Genomic DNA, 17596 nt, shown 5'->3' with positions numbered 1-17596 from the left:
TTTTCTTTGTTCGCATCTTCTCTCTCGCTAATATCTATATCTTTCATAACTTCTTTTAGTTCAAAATTTGTAGGTTTCCTAGAAATGATATTTACATACTCTTCATCAACGCACGACAGTGACCTATCTGACATAATAGAAAACATCATTTCTAGGAAACCTACAAATATTGAACTAAAAGAAGTTATGAAAGATATAGATATTAGCGAGAGAGAAGATGCGAACAAAGAAAATAAAATAATAAAAATTATTAATAAAAACTAAGAATATGTGTGGAGGGACGTAACAATGTTACGTCCCTCCACACATATTCTTAGTTTTTTTTAATAATTTTTATTAATAAAAACTAAGAATATGTATGGAGGGACGTAACAATGGGTAATCTTCGGTTAATATTGTAACTGTCTGACAATTAACGAGGAAGTTTCTTGGGGGGAGAGATGTTAACAAATGAAATACGAGTAAAGTATATGTGCTTGTTTCTAAAATGAAAGTGATTATATTATTTAACTTAATAAAAGTTATTTATATTTATTCAAGAGATATATTTTAGAAATGTGTGTTAATTTATTGAAATTGTTTACAGTAAGAGGTCAGTTGTATGACAATGAATGAAATTAGATGTACTATTTTGTGGGTGTGCAATTTCTTTGACTTGTAATTATCAAATTTTTGATAAAAAGCATTTGATTTCTGTTTTGGCAGACAATTGTGATGTCATGTATGTTAAAATTATAAAACTAAAACAATTAAGGACAATTAGGGACAAATAGAACACAATTAAAAGGGCAAAATAGACATTAAACTTAAAAAAAGGGGGCTTATTGGCACTACATCACTCTGTAGGAGAGGAACTGGTCAAATTTACCTTTTAAAATACTAGTAGACAACAAAAAAACTTAATGTTACCAATTTTTTTAAATTCACCAGAAGAAAAAAAATTTTTTTCTTCTTTGGTAATTTTTTATGGCCACTTGCTTGCTATTACACATCCAAGTGTCATTCCATTAAATTTCCGTCATTTTCTAAACCAATTCCAGAAGCGTCTTGGTGTAATGCAATTTTTTAAGCAATTTGACAGATTTGTCAAATTCTTGACAGTATTCAATTAAAGTTATTTTGCAGTTTGCTTCAAACGTAATATTTCCATTTTAATAGAAAAGTGCAACTTTTGTATGAATAATGGATCAGTAAGTGCACAATTTACTAATGTTTAAAAAATATATATTTTAGTTCATTTTTATTGAAATTATATATCTAAAAAATTCAATAGAGCCTTAAAAGTGAAGGAATTCTTATCTATGCCTTTTCTATTTTTACTCATTTTATTATTTTCCTTAAAGTGTTATTTCGCTTACTAAAGTTTGTAGATTTGATTGTGGATGCTTTGAAGGTCGTCCCTAATCTTCAAATCTTATTGTTAGTAAATTATTATATCATGCATTAATACTTTTTTCGGCCTGTTTTTGCTTTTGACGATTTTATCCTACAGTGTCTTAATAAGTATCATTCCAGTAGCTCGCTTGCCTATACTGGCAAGGCGAAAAAGCAGGGTAGATTTTTACACATGCCAGTGCTAGTAAACAATCGAGTGGTTTTCATCTGAAACTAAAGTACTTGTTCTGTAATTAAAAGTTTTCAACAAAAACAGGGATCCATGGAATGAATTTGGAGTAAATTCAACAAGCAAATATTGCTGATGATCACAGATATTGTTAGAAATTTAATAATGACTCCGAAATGGAACTCAAAAAAGAGAAAAATTTGGGTGAGAAATTGGATTGGTAGGCAATTTTTTATTTTGGCCTTTATCTCCTCTATAGTCCTCTATTCACTCATTTCCTCTTCAATTTTTGTGCAAGGATTATCACGGGCTATTTTATTTTTATACAGAGATGATTTAGAATTCTAAAGACACTCAATTTCTCTATATATAGCAATAAATTTGATGGTTTTTTCATCATTCCAACGAAACAATTTTTCCACATAATTCCAACACAACAAATCTGGCAATTCTCTGCTAGCTACTGGCATGCCCGTAGCGGTAGCGCGCGTTCACACATGCCAGTGACACTCCCCACGAATGCGCCTTGCATCTCACAGCCTGCTACAGTGCTACTGGCAAGAAAAATAAAATTCTTTGCGATTAGCTAGCATTCCAGGAACTAGAATGCCAGTTAACGTACACACTTGTCAGTTTGGGAACAGTAGCTGGTGCTTGCTAAGTACTGGTATGCCATTGTGCTAGTCACAGGCATGTGTATCTCGGTTTTCTTTCGGTTATAATCTAACATTCTTCATTAAACCAGTCATTCGTTTTTGTTCTTCTTTATTTATATTCCAAGCTTCGTACTTCTTGGGCTTGTTTTATGATGTTTCTGTACTCTTTCCACTCCTCGTTTATGTTTTCATGTTTGAGTCCGTTTTTTAGTTTGATGTTTATATTTTATTTATATTCTCTATTTTTGTTCGTACCTTTGAGACCTTCTACATTGTTTCGTTGATGTTTAGAACCTCTTTCCTTTTTGATGTTTGAAATTCTGGTCCTTTCCCTACTGTCAGCCCAATAGTGATATCAGAATCCCCATGTGCTGCTTTCCTGGTGCGGATGTTTATTATATTCGATTGGTGTCTTGAGTCTACAATAACATAATATACTGTAAGTTCGTCTGGTAATATCCAGATGCCTTTGTGTATATCTTTTCGAACGAAGTATATGTTGCCAATCACCGTGTTAAGTGATCTTACTGGTTTATTAACCTATTTCCATTATCATTTGATTGCTTTTGGAGACTGTGCTTACCTATTGTGGCTGGAATTGCTGTTCCAACTTTTGCGTTTAGGCCTCCATAGACTATTTTTTGGGCATGACTGATGCCCTTGGGCATGCGGACTCTAAATTCATTATAAAACTCTTTTTTAACTTCATCGTCACGCATCCACTGCCCAAGATGTGATGTTTAGAATCGTAGCTGTAGACAATCGTATGTTCTTTTTTCATTATATTGTTTCCAACCCACCTTATTTCTTGTAAGGCAGATATATTTATTTTTTAAATACTTGTCTTAAATACTTGCGTCTATTTTAGAGAAATAAAAACCATCGACACCAATCAAAACTTAAACTGCCAGATTGTGATTCTTCAATACATGTGCCATGAGTGTCCTCTAGTTTTTAAAGAAAAAGAAAGATTTCTTCGCCACCAAGATGTTCACAAACGGGAGAACGAGATCATTAAGTGTGCCATGTGCGACATCCAAGTGCGAAGAAAAGAATATCGCCAACACAAAGTAACACAGCACGCAGCTCAAAAGCACAAGATGAAATGTTCGGTCTGCGATAAATATTACACAAGAACGGTGCATCTAAGGAAGCACTATGCCGAAGAACACGAAGAGTTTGGTGTTACAGTCAGTGTAATCTGTGAGTTATGCGGATACGGTACTTATAATTATGGCGGATTATTGAATCATAAACGTATATATCATAATCCGCAAAAATTGTTTTTGTGTTCGGCTTGTCCTAAGCAATTTCGGACCAAGAGTTTATTGGACAACCATATGCCTGTACATACTGGAGATACGCCTTTTCAGTGCAACGTTTGTGGAAAGAAGTATAAGCATAGGTCAGGTGCGTATCATTTTGAAAACACTTTACAGTAGTTCAATGATTCTTCATTTTCTTTGGATTTCTTTCCATCACTTTTCTTCTTCTTCTTCCGCTAGTGCCGACTCCACTAATGAAGGTTGGCTCTAACTAATGCAAATTTGTCACTACCTTCTGCTTTTCTTAAAAGTGCCCGTGTGTTTAACCCGGTCCAGTGGGGAATGTTTTTTCATTTTTCAGCCAGGATATTTGTCTTCTAACAGGACTCCTTTTCCATCGATTTTATCCTCCATAATCAGCTGCAATAACTTATAATTATCATTTTCAATATGTGTCCCAAATATGCTGTCTTTTTTCTTTTAATGGTAGTCAAAAGTTTTCTGTCTCTTCAAAAGCTTTCAGCTTTCTCATTCATCAACATTAATAATCCAAGCTTCAGTACCATAAAGAAGAATAGAGTTGAATATAACATTTTACCATTTACCATTTACCATTTTACCATTTGCAGATTGAATCTTTGGTTACTCAGAAATGTCCTCATCTTCAAAATGGCTGTTCTTTATTGCTCTATTCTTGATCGAATTTCTGATTTCGGATTTAAGATCTTCAGTAATCCAGACTACTAAGTATTTCATTTTGCCCACTTGTTCAATATCTTCATTTTTTATCTGAATCCTTATTATGACTTTACCCCTCTTACTGACAATCATGGTTTTTTATTTCTTCATATATATATTAAGGGATTCTACAGTATTAACTGCCTTCTCTCGCTCAACCGTTTCCATCTGAATCCTTGTTATTACTTTACCCCTCTTACTGACGACCATGGTTTTTGATTTTTATATATATATATATATATATATATATATATATATATATATATATATATATATATTAAGGGATTCTACAGTATTAACTGCCTTCCCTCGCTTAACCGTTTCCATTTCTCTGTGTTGTCCCTTTCTCCATCGTTTAGGACTCTCTTACTCATGGCGTCTACTTCGTTCCTCCAGGATTTTCGGGGTCGTCCTCTTTTTCTCCTTCCTATGGGGCTCCATTCGGTTATTCTCTTTATCCATCTGCTGTCGCTAGTTCTTCTTACATGTCCATACCACTTTAGTCTTTTTTGTTCTATATATGTTAGTATGTCTATTTCTATTGATGTTCTTTGCTTTATTTCGTCATTATTTCTCCTATCCATTCTTGTTACTCTGCAGCATCTTTGCAGGCATTCCATCTGTGTTGCTACTATCTTACTGCTGTTTTTCTTGTTTACAATCCAATTTTTAGTCCTCTATGTCATAATACTTCGCACTAATATTTTATAAATCTGTATTTTTGTCTTCATATTTAGGTGTCTATCCCACCATACTGAGATAAGTTGTCGGATTGCTGTTCTTGTTTGTCTTAATCTTTACTTCATTTCTTCCTCTGTTGTTGTCTATTTAGCGATTATAAACCCCAAGTATTTTAATTTACTCTTTCCTTTGATTGTTACGTTGTAATCAATCTGTAGATCTTCTACTGTCTTCTTCACTTGTAGATAGGTACTCTGTTTTCGCGAGGTTAATATCTAGGCCAGCCTTGGTATATTCTTCTTGTAGTTTCTTCATCATGTAACTGAGGTCTTCTTGGTCTTGTGCAGTTACTACTTGATCGTCTGCAAAGCTTAGCGTATATAGGTATTCGTTCCGTACCGGTACTCCCATGCCTTCGCATTTTCTTTTCCATGTAGTCAAGGCTTTCTCTAAGTATGTTTTAAATAGAGTTGGAGATGTGGAACAATCCTGCAGGAGCCCTTTTCTTGTGATAAAGTCTCCTATGATTCTTGTTCCCATTTTAATGGACCCTTTATTTTCTTTATACAGAGCTTTTGTAGCTTCTATGAGTTCCGTCTGTATTTTTAATTTGTACATTGCCTCCCATAGTTCTGACCTTATTACAGAGTCATACGCCTTTCTCAGGTCCACAAATGCCAAATGTATGTCTCTATGTTTTTCTTTTTTCTTTTCCAACAGTGTGTATATGTGGTCTATGCATGATCTTCCCCGATTTTGCTTTTTATCTCTTGCTCTATCTTTTCTTGCAGTATCTTCCAATATAATCTTCCTATTGATGATATTACGCTTATTCCTCTCTAGTTTTCGCATCATTTTCTATCTCCTTTCTTAAATATAGACCACATTTCTTGTGCTTTATAAATTATATATAGTGGTAACAGCAATCTGGAAGCCGAAGCACACATCATGATAGTCGTTGCTGTTTAGGAAAATTAAAAACCCGTTTGGGATATTCTTATTTTCGGGGTTATCTTGTACATTGGTCTCGTCGTAATTGAATATGTTATTATGTGGAATGAGTAATGAACACACACCCTCATCTGGTCAATACTATCAAAATTAGAAAGACGTCACATTAAGGACACATAATGCGCCATAGGGAATTTGAGCAGCTCCAGGTAATATTAGAAGGCAAGATTGAAGGTAAAAAAGGCATCGGACGAAAGAACATCAGAGATTGGATCCACACAAGAGGAAATTAATTAATTCATCAAGCCCAGAACAGAGAGAAATTTGCCATATTGATCGCCAACCTCAACAGAGAAGACACTTAGGAGGAGGAGGATAAGTGGAATATTTTCGTATTCTCTACGCAGATTCTCAAAGTATGCAACTAAAGTTTCGTTTGAAATATTATCTCTAGGTCTTTTAATATTGGTCGATACTTTTAGGGTAATTTCTCCTTTATGCCGCCTCAGTAATGAATATACCCAGTCAGTTCCAGGTATATTGTTTTTGAAAAGAGGCACAGAAAAGTCGACTCTGAGCATCCAAAACACTTTTGGCTAAATATTTTATATCTCGCAAGTCAAAGGAAAATCCCCACTCGCCGACTATTGCAGCACGCTGTATAATGGTTTTTTCTTCGTTCGCGGGAAATACAGTCTGCACACCATTTTTTTTTTTCATGTCGGCCATTATAGCGGTTATTATGGGTTCTATAGGGAATTTTATATTCTTCGGCAGCGCGGCGTAAGGACCATCCTTCCTCAAGAACTTTCTGGAGGGCATTTTCCACCTCACTCCGTCATAATCAGTATATGGATGAGCACCAAGTTTTCTTATATAATTGCGAACCATTTTTTCTGAAAAGAAAGTACTAATTTAAGATTTTTCCAGAAGAAAATGTTATCAAATTCGCTCCCGGTGGAGATCAGTTTCGCCCCACAGATCTGATCAAATTCGCTCCATTGTGAATTTTTAAATTTCCCGCGTAAATTATGATGCCTTGAAAAAATAGCGTGTTTACATGTGTTGACAGAGAACGTGTAACTGTTAAGGTAACTAGTTAAAATCGCACATTTTTTTTGTAGTTTTTCTTAGCTACCGGAAAGTTAGGAAGCTAAAGAAACTTATCAAAAATATAACCATAATAAAACAAGCTGTTTCCCATAAAAAAATACTTACTTTAACTTAACAATCACAGGTTTCACGATAGTGTTTAGTTTACTAACTAAAGCGACGTTGTCAACTGTTTGTTAAGTTTCTTAGATTTCAGGTAAAATTAAAATATTCAGAATCATTCACAATTATCAATTTCGCCCCTTTGGATAAATTTCACCGCATTTTACTTTTCCAGATAATTCTCTAGCTTTTTTATTGAAATGATAATGATCATCTTTTTTTAATTGCTTCGTTTCAATGCTTGTTTCCATCATCTATTTTTCCTTATCCTCTTTTATTTTGTTCCTTATTTAAATATGTTTTTCTCTGTATTTATCTGGGTTTTTATTCCCACATTTTGTTCTTTGTTCCATGATTTCCAGTATTTCTTGAGTCATCCAAGGTTTTCGGCTTTTTTTTTCTTTTTTAGAGTTTCGTTCTATGTCTTATAACAGAATCTTTGATTTTGCTCCACATAATGTCCACATTATCAGTATTTTTGATTTCTCATGTTAATCTTTTTATTTCTTAATTTATATAAGTTAAAGCCTCAACTCGTTTATCTTGAGCAACTAAGTATTCGCCTGAGTATTTATTTAATTATCGTTTTTAATTCAGACCATAACTTGTTAGGATCTTCTCTCACTCTTCACTTTCCGTATTTCTATTCTTAATTTCTCGACTTTTTTGATACATCAGTTTATTTCGTTATTTTTAGGTCTTTTTTATCACGAAAAAATGCATAAAGAGCAGTATCTAGAATGCCCACATTGTCATAGGCAATTCGTTGCCAAACACAATATGGAAAGTCATATGAGAGTATGTATTATTGACCAGTATCTTGTAACATAATACAAGAGAAAGTCAGGTGAGGTATTTTAAAAATTCGTTAAATATTAGTATCTTGTAATTTTCCTTTTTAATAAAGATTCATGTCTGGTTTTAACTTATATTGATTCAGTATAAAACAGTAAATTGTACAAATATTAGATGAATCGAAGATCATATCCTAGAGTTATGGACCTCAAACACAATAATTTACTTAACAAGTTAACTGCAAAGGTGATTTTCGTAAAATTTTTCTCTGGCGCCAAAGTGAATATTGTAATAAGGAGACAATAAAATATTATTTTACAAAATCAAAATAATTTCCACAAAAAAATTAAGAAGTTACCGTTCAAAACTCAAAATCGGCCGATTTGACCGCTTCGGCGCCAGCAGTGGATAATAGCCTCGTACGCCGAGCGGTCACGGGTCAGGTTTAGCAGTTACCTTGAGCTTACGCACTTGTGTTGTAGTACACGTGTTGTGTTGCGTTTTATTACGGTTTATACGTTTTTTAGAGGATTATTGATTGAAAATGCTACCAAATTCACGTGGTGCATATTTATTACGATTAGCAAGGGAAAAACTACAAGGAATAAGTTTTTTTGTTATTTACTAGCGCTTGAAAGTGAGGTTAGAATTATTTTAGAAACTGACGAGGAAAGTAACGACTTAGACACATTGAATTCTGAGAAAGACTTGTATGTACCTTCAAGTTCAGAAGAGATTGATTTATCGTCTACTTCAGATGAAGATACTACTTCAAAAAAGAAGGTGCGAAAAATTGAAACCCGTGCTGTTGTACATGAAAACAGATGTCTGGATAATGTGCCGGATATTAAAAATGTTTTGTTTGAAGACCCAATAGACAGTCAAGACAATCAAGACACTAATGAGCAGCAATTGACGAACCCAGCCGGAAATCACCAACGATTCAAATTTGATAATACTGTCGGTCTCAATCCAAATTATGCAGCAGCCATTTTTTTAGATGAAATAACACCGGTTTCCTGTTTTTATGCATTTTTTGACTTCAATATTATCGATTTGATGGTCGACCCAACAAACTTATATGCAACGCAACAAGTGCTTTCAATAAATGTCTCCAAAAAATCAAGATTACATGACTGGCAACCTACGAAAAGGGAAGAAATTTATTGGCCTACTTGGGTACAGAGGCTTAGTTCGAATGCTTTCATTGTCTCATTACTGGAGTAAAGAATCTTTATTCCGTAATGATATTGCACCAAGTTCCATGAGCCGAAATCGCTTTGAGCTTTTGCTTAGAATGTGGCCCTTTTCTAATAACAACGATTGCGAAGAAGGAGACCGCTTACACAAAATTAGGCCGTTTGGCGAACTTGTTTATCAAGAAATTTATACTCCGGGAGATACGCTGAAAAAGAGAGGGACAGGGGAGCTTCAGTTCCTACAAATGTGGTAATGAATCTTTCAAGAAATCTTCTAAATGCAGGTCGTACAATTATTACCGATAATTTTTATACAAACCTTAAATTGGCTAACCTTCTTCTAGATAACCGTACGCATTTGCTGGGAACTTTGAGGGCGGCAAACCGCAGAGGAAACCCCAAAGACGTTCTAAGTAAAAAACTTAAAAAGGGTGAAATTTTTGCTAAAGAAAATGATAGGGGTATTTGTATCATCAAGTAGCATAATAAGCGTGATGTACTGATTTTATCAACTAAGCATACTGACAGTTCTAAAATTATTGAAAGACTCACGGGCCCTATAAGTAAACCAGAAGATATAATAGACTACAATGCTGGCAAAGTTTCAATCCATTTGTCTGACCAGATGGCCAGTTATAATTCTGCTTTGCGGCGTTCACTAAAGTGGTATAGCAAGATAGCAATGGAAATCATACTGGGCACAACTATTGTAAATGCGCATATAATTTTCAAAGAACTATCTAATACAAACATTACAATAAGCAAGTTTCGTGAGATTGTTGTCGCAAACTTACTAAAAGGGGGTTTAGAAACTGATGGACATGCTGATATCCCACGGCAACCGATTACAAGAAAAAGTATAAAAAACCATACATTATTGAAAAAGGAAGGAGTGGCTGCTATTGTAAGAAAATATTGTAGAGGATGCTACGAAAAGAAAGTTAGATGGGAGATACCCAAAACCAGAGTAAAAAAGCTTACCACGTACTGTACGGACTGCGAAGATCATCCTCTTTTTTGCCTTCCCTGCTTCAATGCAAAACATTTAAAAAATTAATGTATTACATTCTGTTTAAATTTAAGTGTTTCTTTTACTTTTACTTTTTTATTGACCATAATACTTGTTACGCAGGTTATTTTAAATAAACATTGATTTATTAGGTTTTGCCTGATTTCCAGTAATGTTGCAAAAAATTAATTTAATTTGGAAACTCACGTAGTCGTACACGCCAAGCAGTCACATTTCATGTCCATTTAAATGGAAGCGGCGGTCAGAATAGTGTTTCTGCTAGATTTATTGTCAAATGACGCAGTGCCCTATATCCATGGCGCGTGGGGATAGTCGTACAAGCGGCTTATTTGACAGCTACGGCAGTGAACCTGTTAAAATTATGCTTGCAATTTATTGCAGTCAATATTTATCTTGAAATGGACTGTAAGTGGCCAAAACACTTAGGTAAGCAAGCTGTATATAGAACTATCAGTTACTGTAGTATTCTTTTTTATGTTGTATATGATTCTTTGCCTCTTGCTATTAGTCCAGTCATCAAAGATTTGAACTGTAAAGAACATACAAACAAGCTAAATTGTTCGTATGATTTTTAGATAATCAGTGGCATTTTCGTCTCTGACAACTGGAGTAGCTGTACAAAAACATTACATATTATGTTTAAATTTTAATTGAATATCCAGTTGGAGGTAGGATTTAAATGTTCCGGCTTATTTTTGTAAATACTTCTGAACATTTTTAATGTTATGCTCGTCACGGAATTTCAAAGTTTCTGATTTTTCTTTCATAGAAAATAATTTGAATTTAGCAATAATGAATTATACTTAGACATATTATACTGAATAGAATAGAATTTATTTAGTCAATATACAAAAATAGTTTTAAATTGATATAATCTTGAATGCTCGAAAAAATGCACTATAAAATAAAGGCAGATATCGAGCACAGTTTTATTAATTAAATCTTGCCCAAGTACTTTTGCTCACTAGAGTATCCTCAGGGCATCTGAAATAAGCCAAGAAACGTTTTTTTAAATGAAGAAATTGATTAACCTCGATAAAAACTCGAAGTTAATGGATGATAAAAGTTTTTTTGTGATTAACGTTTTAGACTTACTTCGTCAAATATCATGTTTATGTAAAGCCCTAATTAATTCCTTTAAATTATCGTAACTATATTCACACCACGGATTTTGATGTTTGCCCCTATCTGTCAAAAATAAAATGCAAGGCCAACAGAAAAGTTTGTTTTTTATTTCACTCCCGGTAAGCCTTGCTGTACCAATTATCTGAAAATGATCTATTACTTCCCTTACCCTCCGCACTAATATTTATAAACCGGGACATTTTAGGCAAACGACGCCCCTTATTTTTAATAACAATTTGTTCTTTGTATGGAATAGATGAAAACCCATTTTGCAAAATATAATTTACAATATCAGATTTATCAATACTTACAGTTTCTCCCATAGCTTGCATTTTTTAGGTTAATTTACCTGAATTTGTTTACGCGTTATTAAAAAAAAATTTCTAATATATCAAAAAACCATTTAACCTTTAACTATTTACGGCAGACGTAACGTATCACAGTATTACTTTAGAAAATAAAAATAAATCACAGAAAGAAAGGCTAGTTCGTGCACTGAATATCACTTCACTTCACTCCTTAAGTTCTTATATGAAATAACATTTCATCCCTCGCAAAGTACAGTTCGCGACCAATCACCAATCCAAATGAAGCATCGGCAAATTTAAATTTGCCGTGCTTTGCAATTAAATGCGTATGGAGAGAAATGTATGTTTGGTTGCTCATCAACTAATATTTCGTTGATTTTTACATGTAAATCGTCAAGGTTGGGATCGGCTTGCCGAAAACCCGAAACGTGCCTTTTTAAGAATTCACAGGCGGATGGATGTCTCCGATATCGGATCATTAATTTGAAAAGTGTCTTACGCAGGGATCACTTAACGCTCAGATTGGACGAATTCTTTTAAAAACCATGAATAAAATTTAGTTTTTATTATCTCACAGATATTTTTTTTTATTTCACAAAAACAAATGACATCAACTGATTACCTGCCACAATTAATTATTGAAATACTGATTAAATTAAATATTAAAAAAATCTATAATATCTATAAAGGTGTGGGTCGGCACTGCCGATCCTGCCGACCCTGGCCGGCCGCCACTGCGAGATATATTTTCTAAATTAGAAAACAAATTCTCATAAGCCAGTGTTTTCTTTAATGATATTGTTGATTTAAAGTGCTTTTTAAACTTTTTATACTCACTATATTCCTTTGTAACGTCAGCAATTATCTTGACTGTGGAAAAATTTTCTCGCATTACTATTAGTTCATCATCAAACCAAGAAATTGGAGCTTTATTATGAGTTCGTGATTTTTTATTGAAAAATTAATTTTAGTTAACTTTGCATAAATTTCGGTAATAAATTGAGCTAATTCTGTTGCTGTTTTGAGAGAAACAACTGAAGCCCAGTCAACGTTATTTAATCACTGTTTTAACATCAGGATACCATTACTTGTTATATGTCTTCTGTATATGTTAGCACTATAAATTTTTTCAGAGATACATTGGTCCAAAATTCCACAACCAACTATTCACTGCTTAGGTTTGTTAGGACGTTATCTAAACAAGTTGCTCGTCTAGTTATACTACTACTACTAAGGATTTCCACAGTTTTCACTGTCTTCCTTCACTCAACCGTTTTCTCCAATTTTCCCTGTCATTCCAGTCTCCATCTCGCAGGGTTCTTTTCTCCATAGCCTCGTCGATTTCATCTCTGAATGACCTTCGGGGTCTTCCTCTCTTTCTTCTTCCAATCGGGCTCCATTCTGTGATTTTGTTTATCCAGCGTCCTCTGTCCGCTCTTCTGACGTGGCCGTACCAGGATAGTCTCTTCTCCTCTATATAGTCGATTATGTCCTATTGCACTCCCATTCTCCGCTTAATCTCTGCGTTTTCAATTCTGTCTCTTTTTGTAAGTCTACAGCTTCTCCTCAGGAACTCCATTTCTACTGCTCTTATTCTACCTCTATTTCTCTTGTTTATTGTCCAGTTTTCGGACCCATATGTCAGGATACTTCTTGCCAGGGTATTATATATTCTCTTTTTTTGTCTTTATCGTAATGTTCTTATCCCACAACACTGAGTTTAGTTGTCTTATACAGTTTCTTGTTTGTCTCAGTCTGTTTTTTATATCTTCTTCTGTTGTTCCCTGGTTCGATATTATGGTTCCTAAATACTTGAATTTATCTGTTCCATTTATTTGTCTTCCCTCGTCTATCTCTAGGTTTCTCATATCCTTGTTTTCTGTTGTTAGGTATTCGGTTTTCTCTAAGTTTATTTCCATTCCGTTGTTTTTATATTCTTCTTCTAGTTTTCTGAGCATAAAGCTGAGATCTTCTTCATCTTGTGCGATGACTACTTGATCGTCGGCAAAACTTAAGGTGTATAGGTATTCGTCTCTTACTGGTATGCCCATTCCTTCGCACTTTCTCCTCCATGGTTTGAGTGTCTTTTCCAAGAATATTTTAAACAGAGTAGGGGACGTAGCACAGCCTTGTAGAAGTCCTTTTGTCGTCTTAAATGGATTGTAGGCTTTATTTCCACATTTAATAGCTACTTTGTTTTCTTTGTATAGTGCTTTAACTGCTTTTATTAGTGTTTGTCGGATTCCGACATCATTCATTGCTTCCCATAATTTGACTCTAGGTATTGAGTCATATGCTTTCTTTAGATCAACAAAGGCCAGATGGACCGGTCTACCTTTTGCCATTTTCTTCTCTATTAGTTGTTCTAATGTGTACGTATTATCTAGGCATGATTTTCGTACTGTGAACCCTGCTTGGTCTTCTCCAATTTTTCCTATTATTTCAGTTTCTAGTTTTTCTTTAATAATTTTCCCGTAAAGTCTACCTACCGACGATATTATACTAATTCCTCTATAGTTTTCACATTTTTTCCTGTTTCCTTTCTTATGTATGGATGTGATGTATGCTTGTGTCCATTCCTCAGGTATTTCTTCTCCATTTAGTCCTCTTTCGAACATTCTATGTAGCATGCGGAATAACTTTTCCGTTCCGTTTTTAATTAGTTCGTTTGGTATTCCTCCGGGTCCTTTGGCTTTTTTGTTCTTCAATGTCTTGATTGCTCTCTTAACTTCTGCCAGGCTTATTTCTATCTGGTCGTATGCCCCATTTCCTGCATGTTCTATATTCTCTTCCTGAAATTGGGGACGGTTTTCTGTAAGTAGTTCTACGTAGTATTTTTGCCACTCGTTTTCACTAATTTTGCCGATCTGGGTTTTCTCTGTCTTATTTCGTTGAAGTGCTTTTAATATTCGCCATGATTCTGAATTTCTCGTTCCTCCGATATGTCGTTCTATCTCTGTGCATGCTTGTTCCCATCGTTCGTTCTTTTCATTTGTTACTCTTTTCTTTACCTCTCTGTTTTTCGCTCTATATAGGTCTAAGTCTTCCTGTTTTTTGGTGTTTAGGTATTTTATGTGTAGTTTTTTCTTTTCTTTTATGCATTTCAATGTGTCTTCCCTTAATTTGATATTCTGATGGGTGTTCCTTTGGTCGTCTTCTCCAAGAGCTTCTAAGGCCGCTAAAATCAGGCAGGTTTTTATGTGTTCATGCATTTCATCTAACGTGTCATATCTGAATTCTTCTAGTTTTTGGTCTAGTCTTCTTTTGTATAAATCTTTTATTGATTCTTCCTGCAATAGATGTAATTTGAGCCTCTTTTCGTTTATTGTCGTTCCCGTTGTAACAATCGATGCATGTTTTTGTTTTGTCCAGATATAGGGGAATTCCATCCATGCCACCACAAGTTTGTGATCTGTTCCACACTCTGCCCCTCTTTTCACTCTGGTGTCTTTCACTTTGATGGAGCTTTTGTGGTTCATGATAATGTAGTCAATAATGGATCTTAGTTTTCTTGTCTCTTGAGTGCATGTGTACTTATGTATATTTTTGTGTTTGTAGAATCCGTTCATAATTTTCAAATCATTTACTTCACATAGTTCTACCAATCTTTCTCCGTTGTCGTTAATTGTGTCTTCTCCAAATGAACCAACTGTTCTGTCATTGTCTTTTCTTCCGACTCTTCCATTTAGATCCCCCACTATTATTATTTCTTGTTTAGGTTTTCTCTTATCCATTTGTTCTTGAAGTTGTTCGATAAATCGTTCTTTCTCATTGGCTGGACTGTCTTCCGTTGGACCGTATGTTGCTAGTATTATAATTTCTCTGCCATACATCTTGATTTTCAGTTTGGCAATTCTCTCGTTTATGGGTTCCCAATCGTCTATAGATTTTTCCCATTTCTTCTTTAGTAGAATTCCAACTCCAGCTTTTGCGCGGTCTTTCTTTTCTACTCCGCTCCAACAATGGATTAGTTCCCCTATTCTTTCCGTGCCGTTTCCTTTCTTTTTTGTTTCCGTTGTGACGAGGATATCGAGATTCATCTTTTCGAATTCTGATGTTACTTTACTGGCTTTTGTTCTCCAGCCCTGCACATTCCATGTGCCGATTCTTAGTTTTCTCTGTCTTTGTCTTCGGTTGAGTTTCGAAGCCAGGTTTGTTGAACTCAAAGCAGAAGTGCCCCCCCGTATCCGATGGGGCTCCCTCCTTCGGAGGTGTGGATTGCCACCCGGGGATTAACTTTAAAATTTTTCATTTCTGCCAATTGTTCGTTAGCCCTTGGATTTTTTTAAGTGTGCTAGGCTGCTAACGCCTAACGCCACAACCCCCTTTTGGAGGACCTATTGTTTAGCCGCCCACTCTGGGTCAGACGCTGTTTGCAGCCGCCCACTCTGGGTCAGACGCTACTGTTGTCAGTTTTGGTCCGCGTCGGGTATTTCATTTCCCTGATACCACCCATATCTGGGAGGCATTCCCCTATCCGCCACCTGGGGACGCGTCCGGTAGAGGATTGACAACCTCCTCCTCGGATCGTCTAGTTATGATTCTAGTAAATTCATTTATATTTATGGTTAAGCCAAAAATAGAAATTATATCACAGAAACTGTTTAGTTCATTAGAAGCTTTCTGAAATTAATGTTGAAATCTCCAATTATTATTATTTCTAAAAAATTAGCAAAACAAAACACCAATAACTTTTGAAGTAGGGCTAGAAATACTTTTAAATTACCATTTCCGGTTCTATACACTGTTACTAAAATAGTTTTAATATCTATAATTTCTAATGCACAAAATTCACCCAATAGTCACATGATATATCATTTAAGCAAACTGGTCGTGTAGAGATTTTATTATCGCTAAAAATTACAACACCTCCATGTTCCCTTACCTTTCAACAATAAAAGTTGACAGTTTATCGGTGCACTAATTTTGAGCCTCATATTAATAAAGAAAAATTGTATTTTTTCCGGTTAGAATCTGCACATTTTCTCTCAGACTTAATGAATCGCTCTGTAGAACCTGATAAATTTCACACATATTATTGAAGGTTATTAAATACTTGAGTGAAGTGCGTACAGTGAACCATTCTCCTTGTGTTTCCACTAAAAAAATGTTTTTATTAAAACAAAAAAAGAGTTGTATTATATTTGTAAAACATTACTAACATCTTCTGTTTTAGATCACCAGAAAATAAACGACCTAGAAAGACGAAAAGAAAAACAAAACTATCATCAAAAGAAGCGAAAAATAATAAAGTAAAAAAGCCGAAGCAAAAACGAGAAAGGAAACCAGAACCTGAGTACAATTTGGACCAAGTCGTCAACTTGAACGAAATAACCAAACCGCTGATCTGCACAATTTGTTTTAAGGCGTTTTTGACTCACATAGAATTTGGTTACCACTCCAAAACGCATAAAGAAGATGGGTTGTACCATTGTCATTTATGTGAATACTCTGTGGAAGCTAAAGATACTTTTAAAAAGCATGTTAGGACTCACGATGTATTTAAGTGTGAGAAGTGTGGAAAGATTCTAAAAACTAAATTTTCTGCTGACAAACATGTAAAATCTCATCAAGCCCCCACGACAGTTCAGTGTGAACTGTGTGGAAAACATCTAAAAAAGCAATGTCTCTATTTGCATAAAAGAACTGTTCACGCTACCGATAAAGTACTAGCGAAATGTCCCATTTGTGGTAAAGAGTACCAGAATTCTGGTAGTCTACGTCAGCATTACTCAGCGTTCCATAGAGAAATGGGCATTGATATGTCTGTAGTATGCGATATCTGCGGCATGCGTCTCTCTTGTAAAGCCACCCTCGCTCAGCACACTAGAACCCACACCGGCGACAAACCATTCGCTTGTCCTTCGTGCCCTAGGAGATTCATTGCTAAAGACATTATGGTGGCTCACATGAGGGTCCACACCGGAGAAAAACCGTACGTGTGCAAATTTTGCGGGAAAAGATTTGCCCACGGCGCTCCCTATAGATACCACGTTAAGACACATACTGGTGAGAAAGATCATCTGTGCCCCATTTGCGGAAAGGGCTTTATTTTAAAAGCTCCCATGA

At 35.1% G+C, this 17596-nt stretch overlaps 1 protein-coding gene across 1 annotated transcript; it reads left to right on the top strand.

Annotated features, from left to right (window-relative positions):
* Window positions 1–1078: 1078 nt before the first annotated feature.
* LOC140449973 (uncharacterized) lies at window positions 1079–7950 on the top strand. The gene is made up of 3 exons (XM_072543389.1): window positions 1079–1190; window positions 3089–3630; window positions 7768–7950. Exons 1-3 carry the CDS (start codon window positions 1183–1185, stop codon window positions 7899–7901), a joined length of 684 nt encoding a protein of 227 aa, XP_072399490.1. The 5' UTR covers window positions 1079–1182; the 3' UTR covers window positions 7902–7950.
* The last annotated feature ends 9646 nt before the right edge of the window (window positions 7951–17596 follow it).

This window comes from Diabrotica undecimpunctata, chromosome 9 (genome assembly GCF_040954645.1).
Source record: "Diabrotica undecimpunctata isolate CICGRU chromosome 9, icDiaUnde3, whole genome shotgun sequence".
Classification (NCBI taxonomy): Eukaryota; Metazoa; Arthropoda; class Insecta; order Coleoptera; family Chrysomelidae; genus Diabrotica; species Diabrotica undecimpunctata.
This window is presented reverse-complemented; position numbering and strand designations above follow the sequence as displayed.

Coding starts and splice junctions, on each gene's coding strand:
- LOC140449973 (XM_072543389.1), top strand. Junction 3,631..7,767: donor GAAGTATAAGCATAGGTCAG/GTGCGTATCATT, acceptor CGTTATTTTTAG/GTCTTTTTTATCACGAAAAA.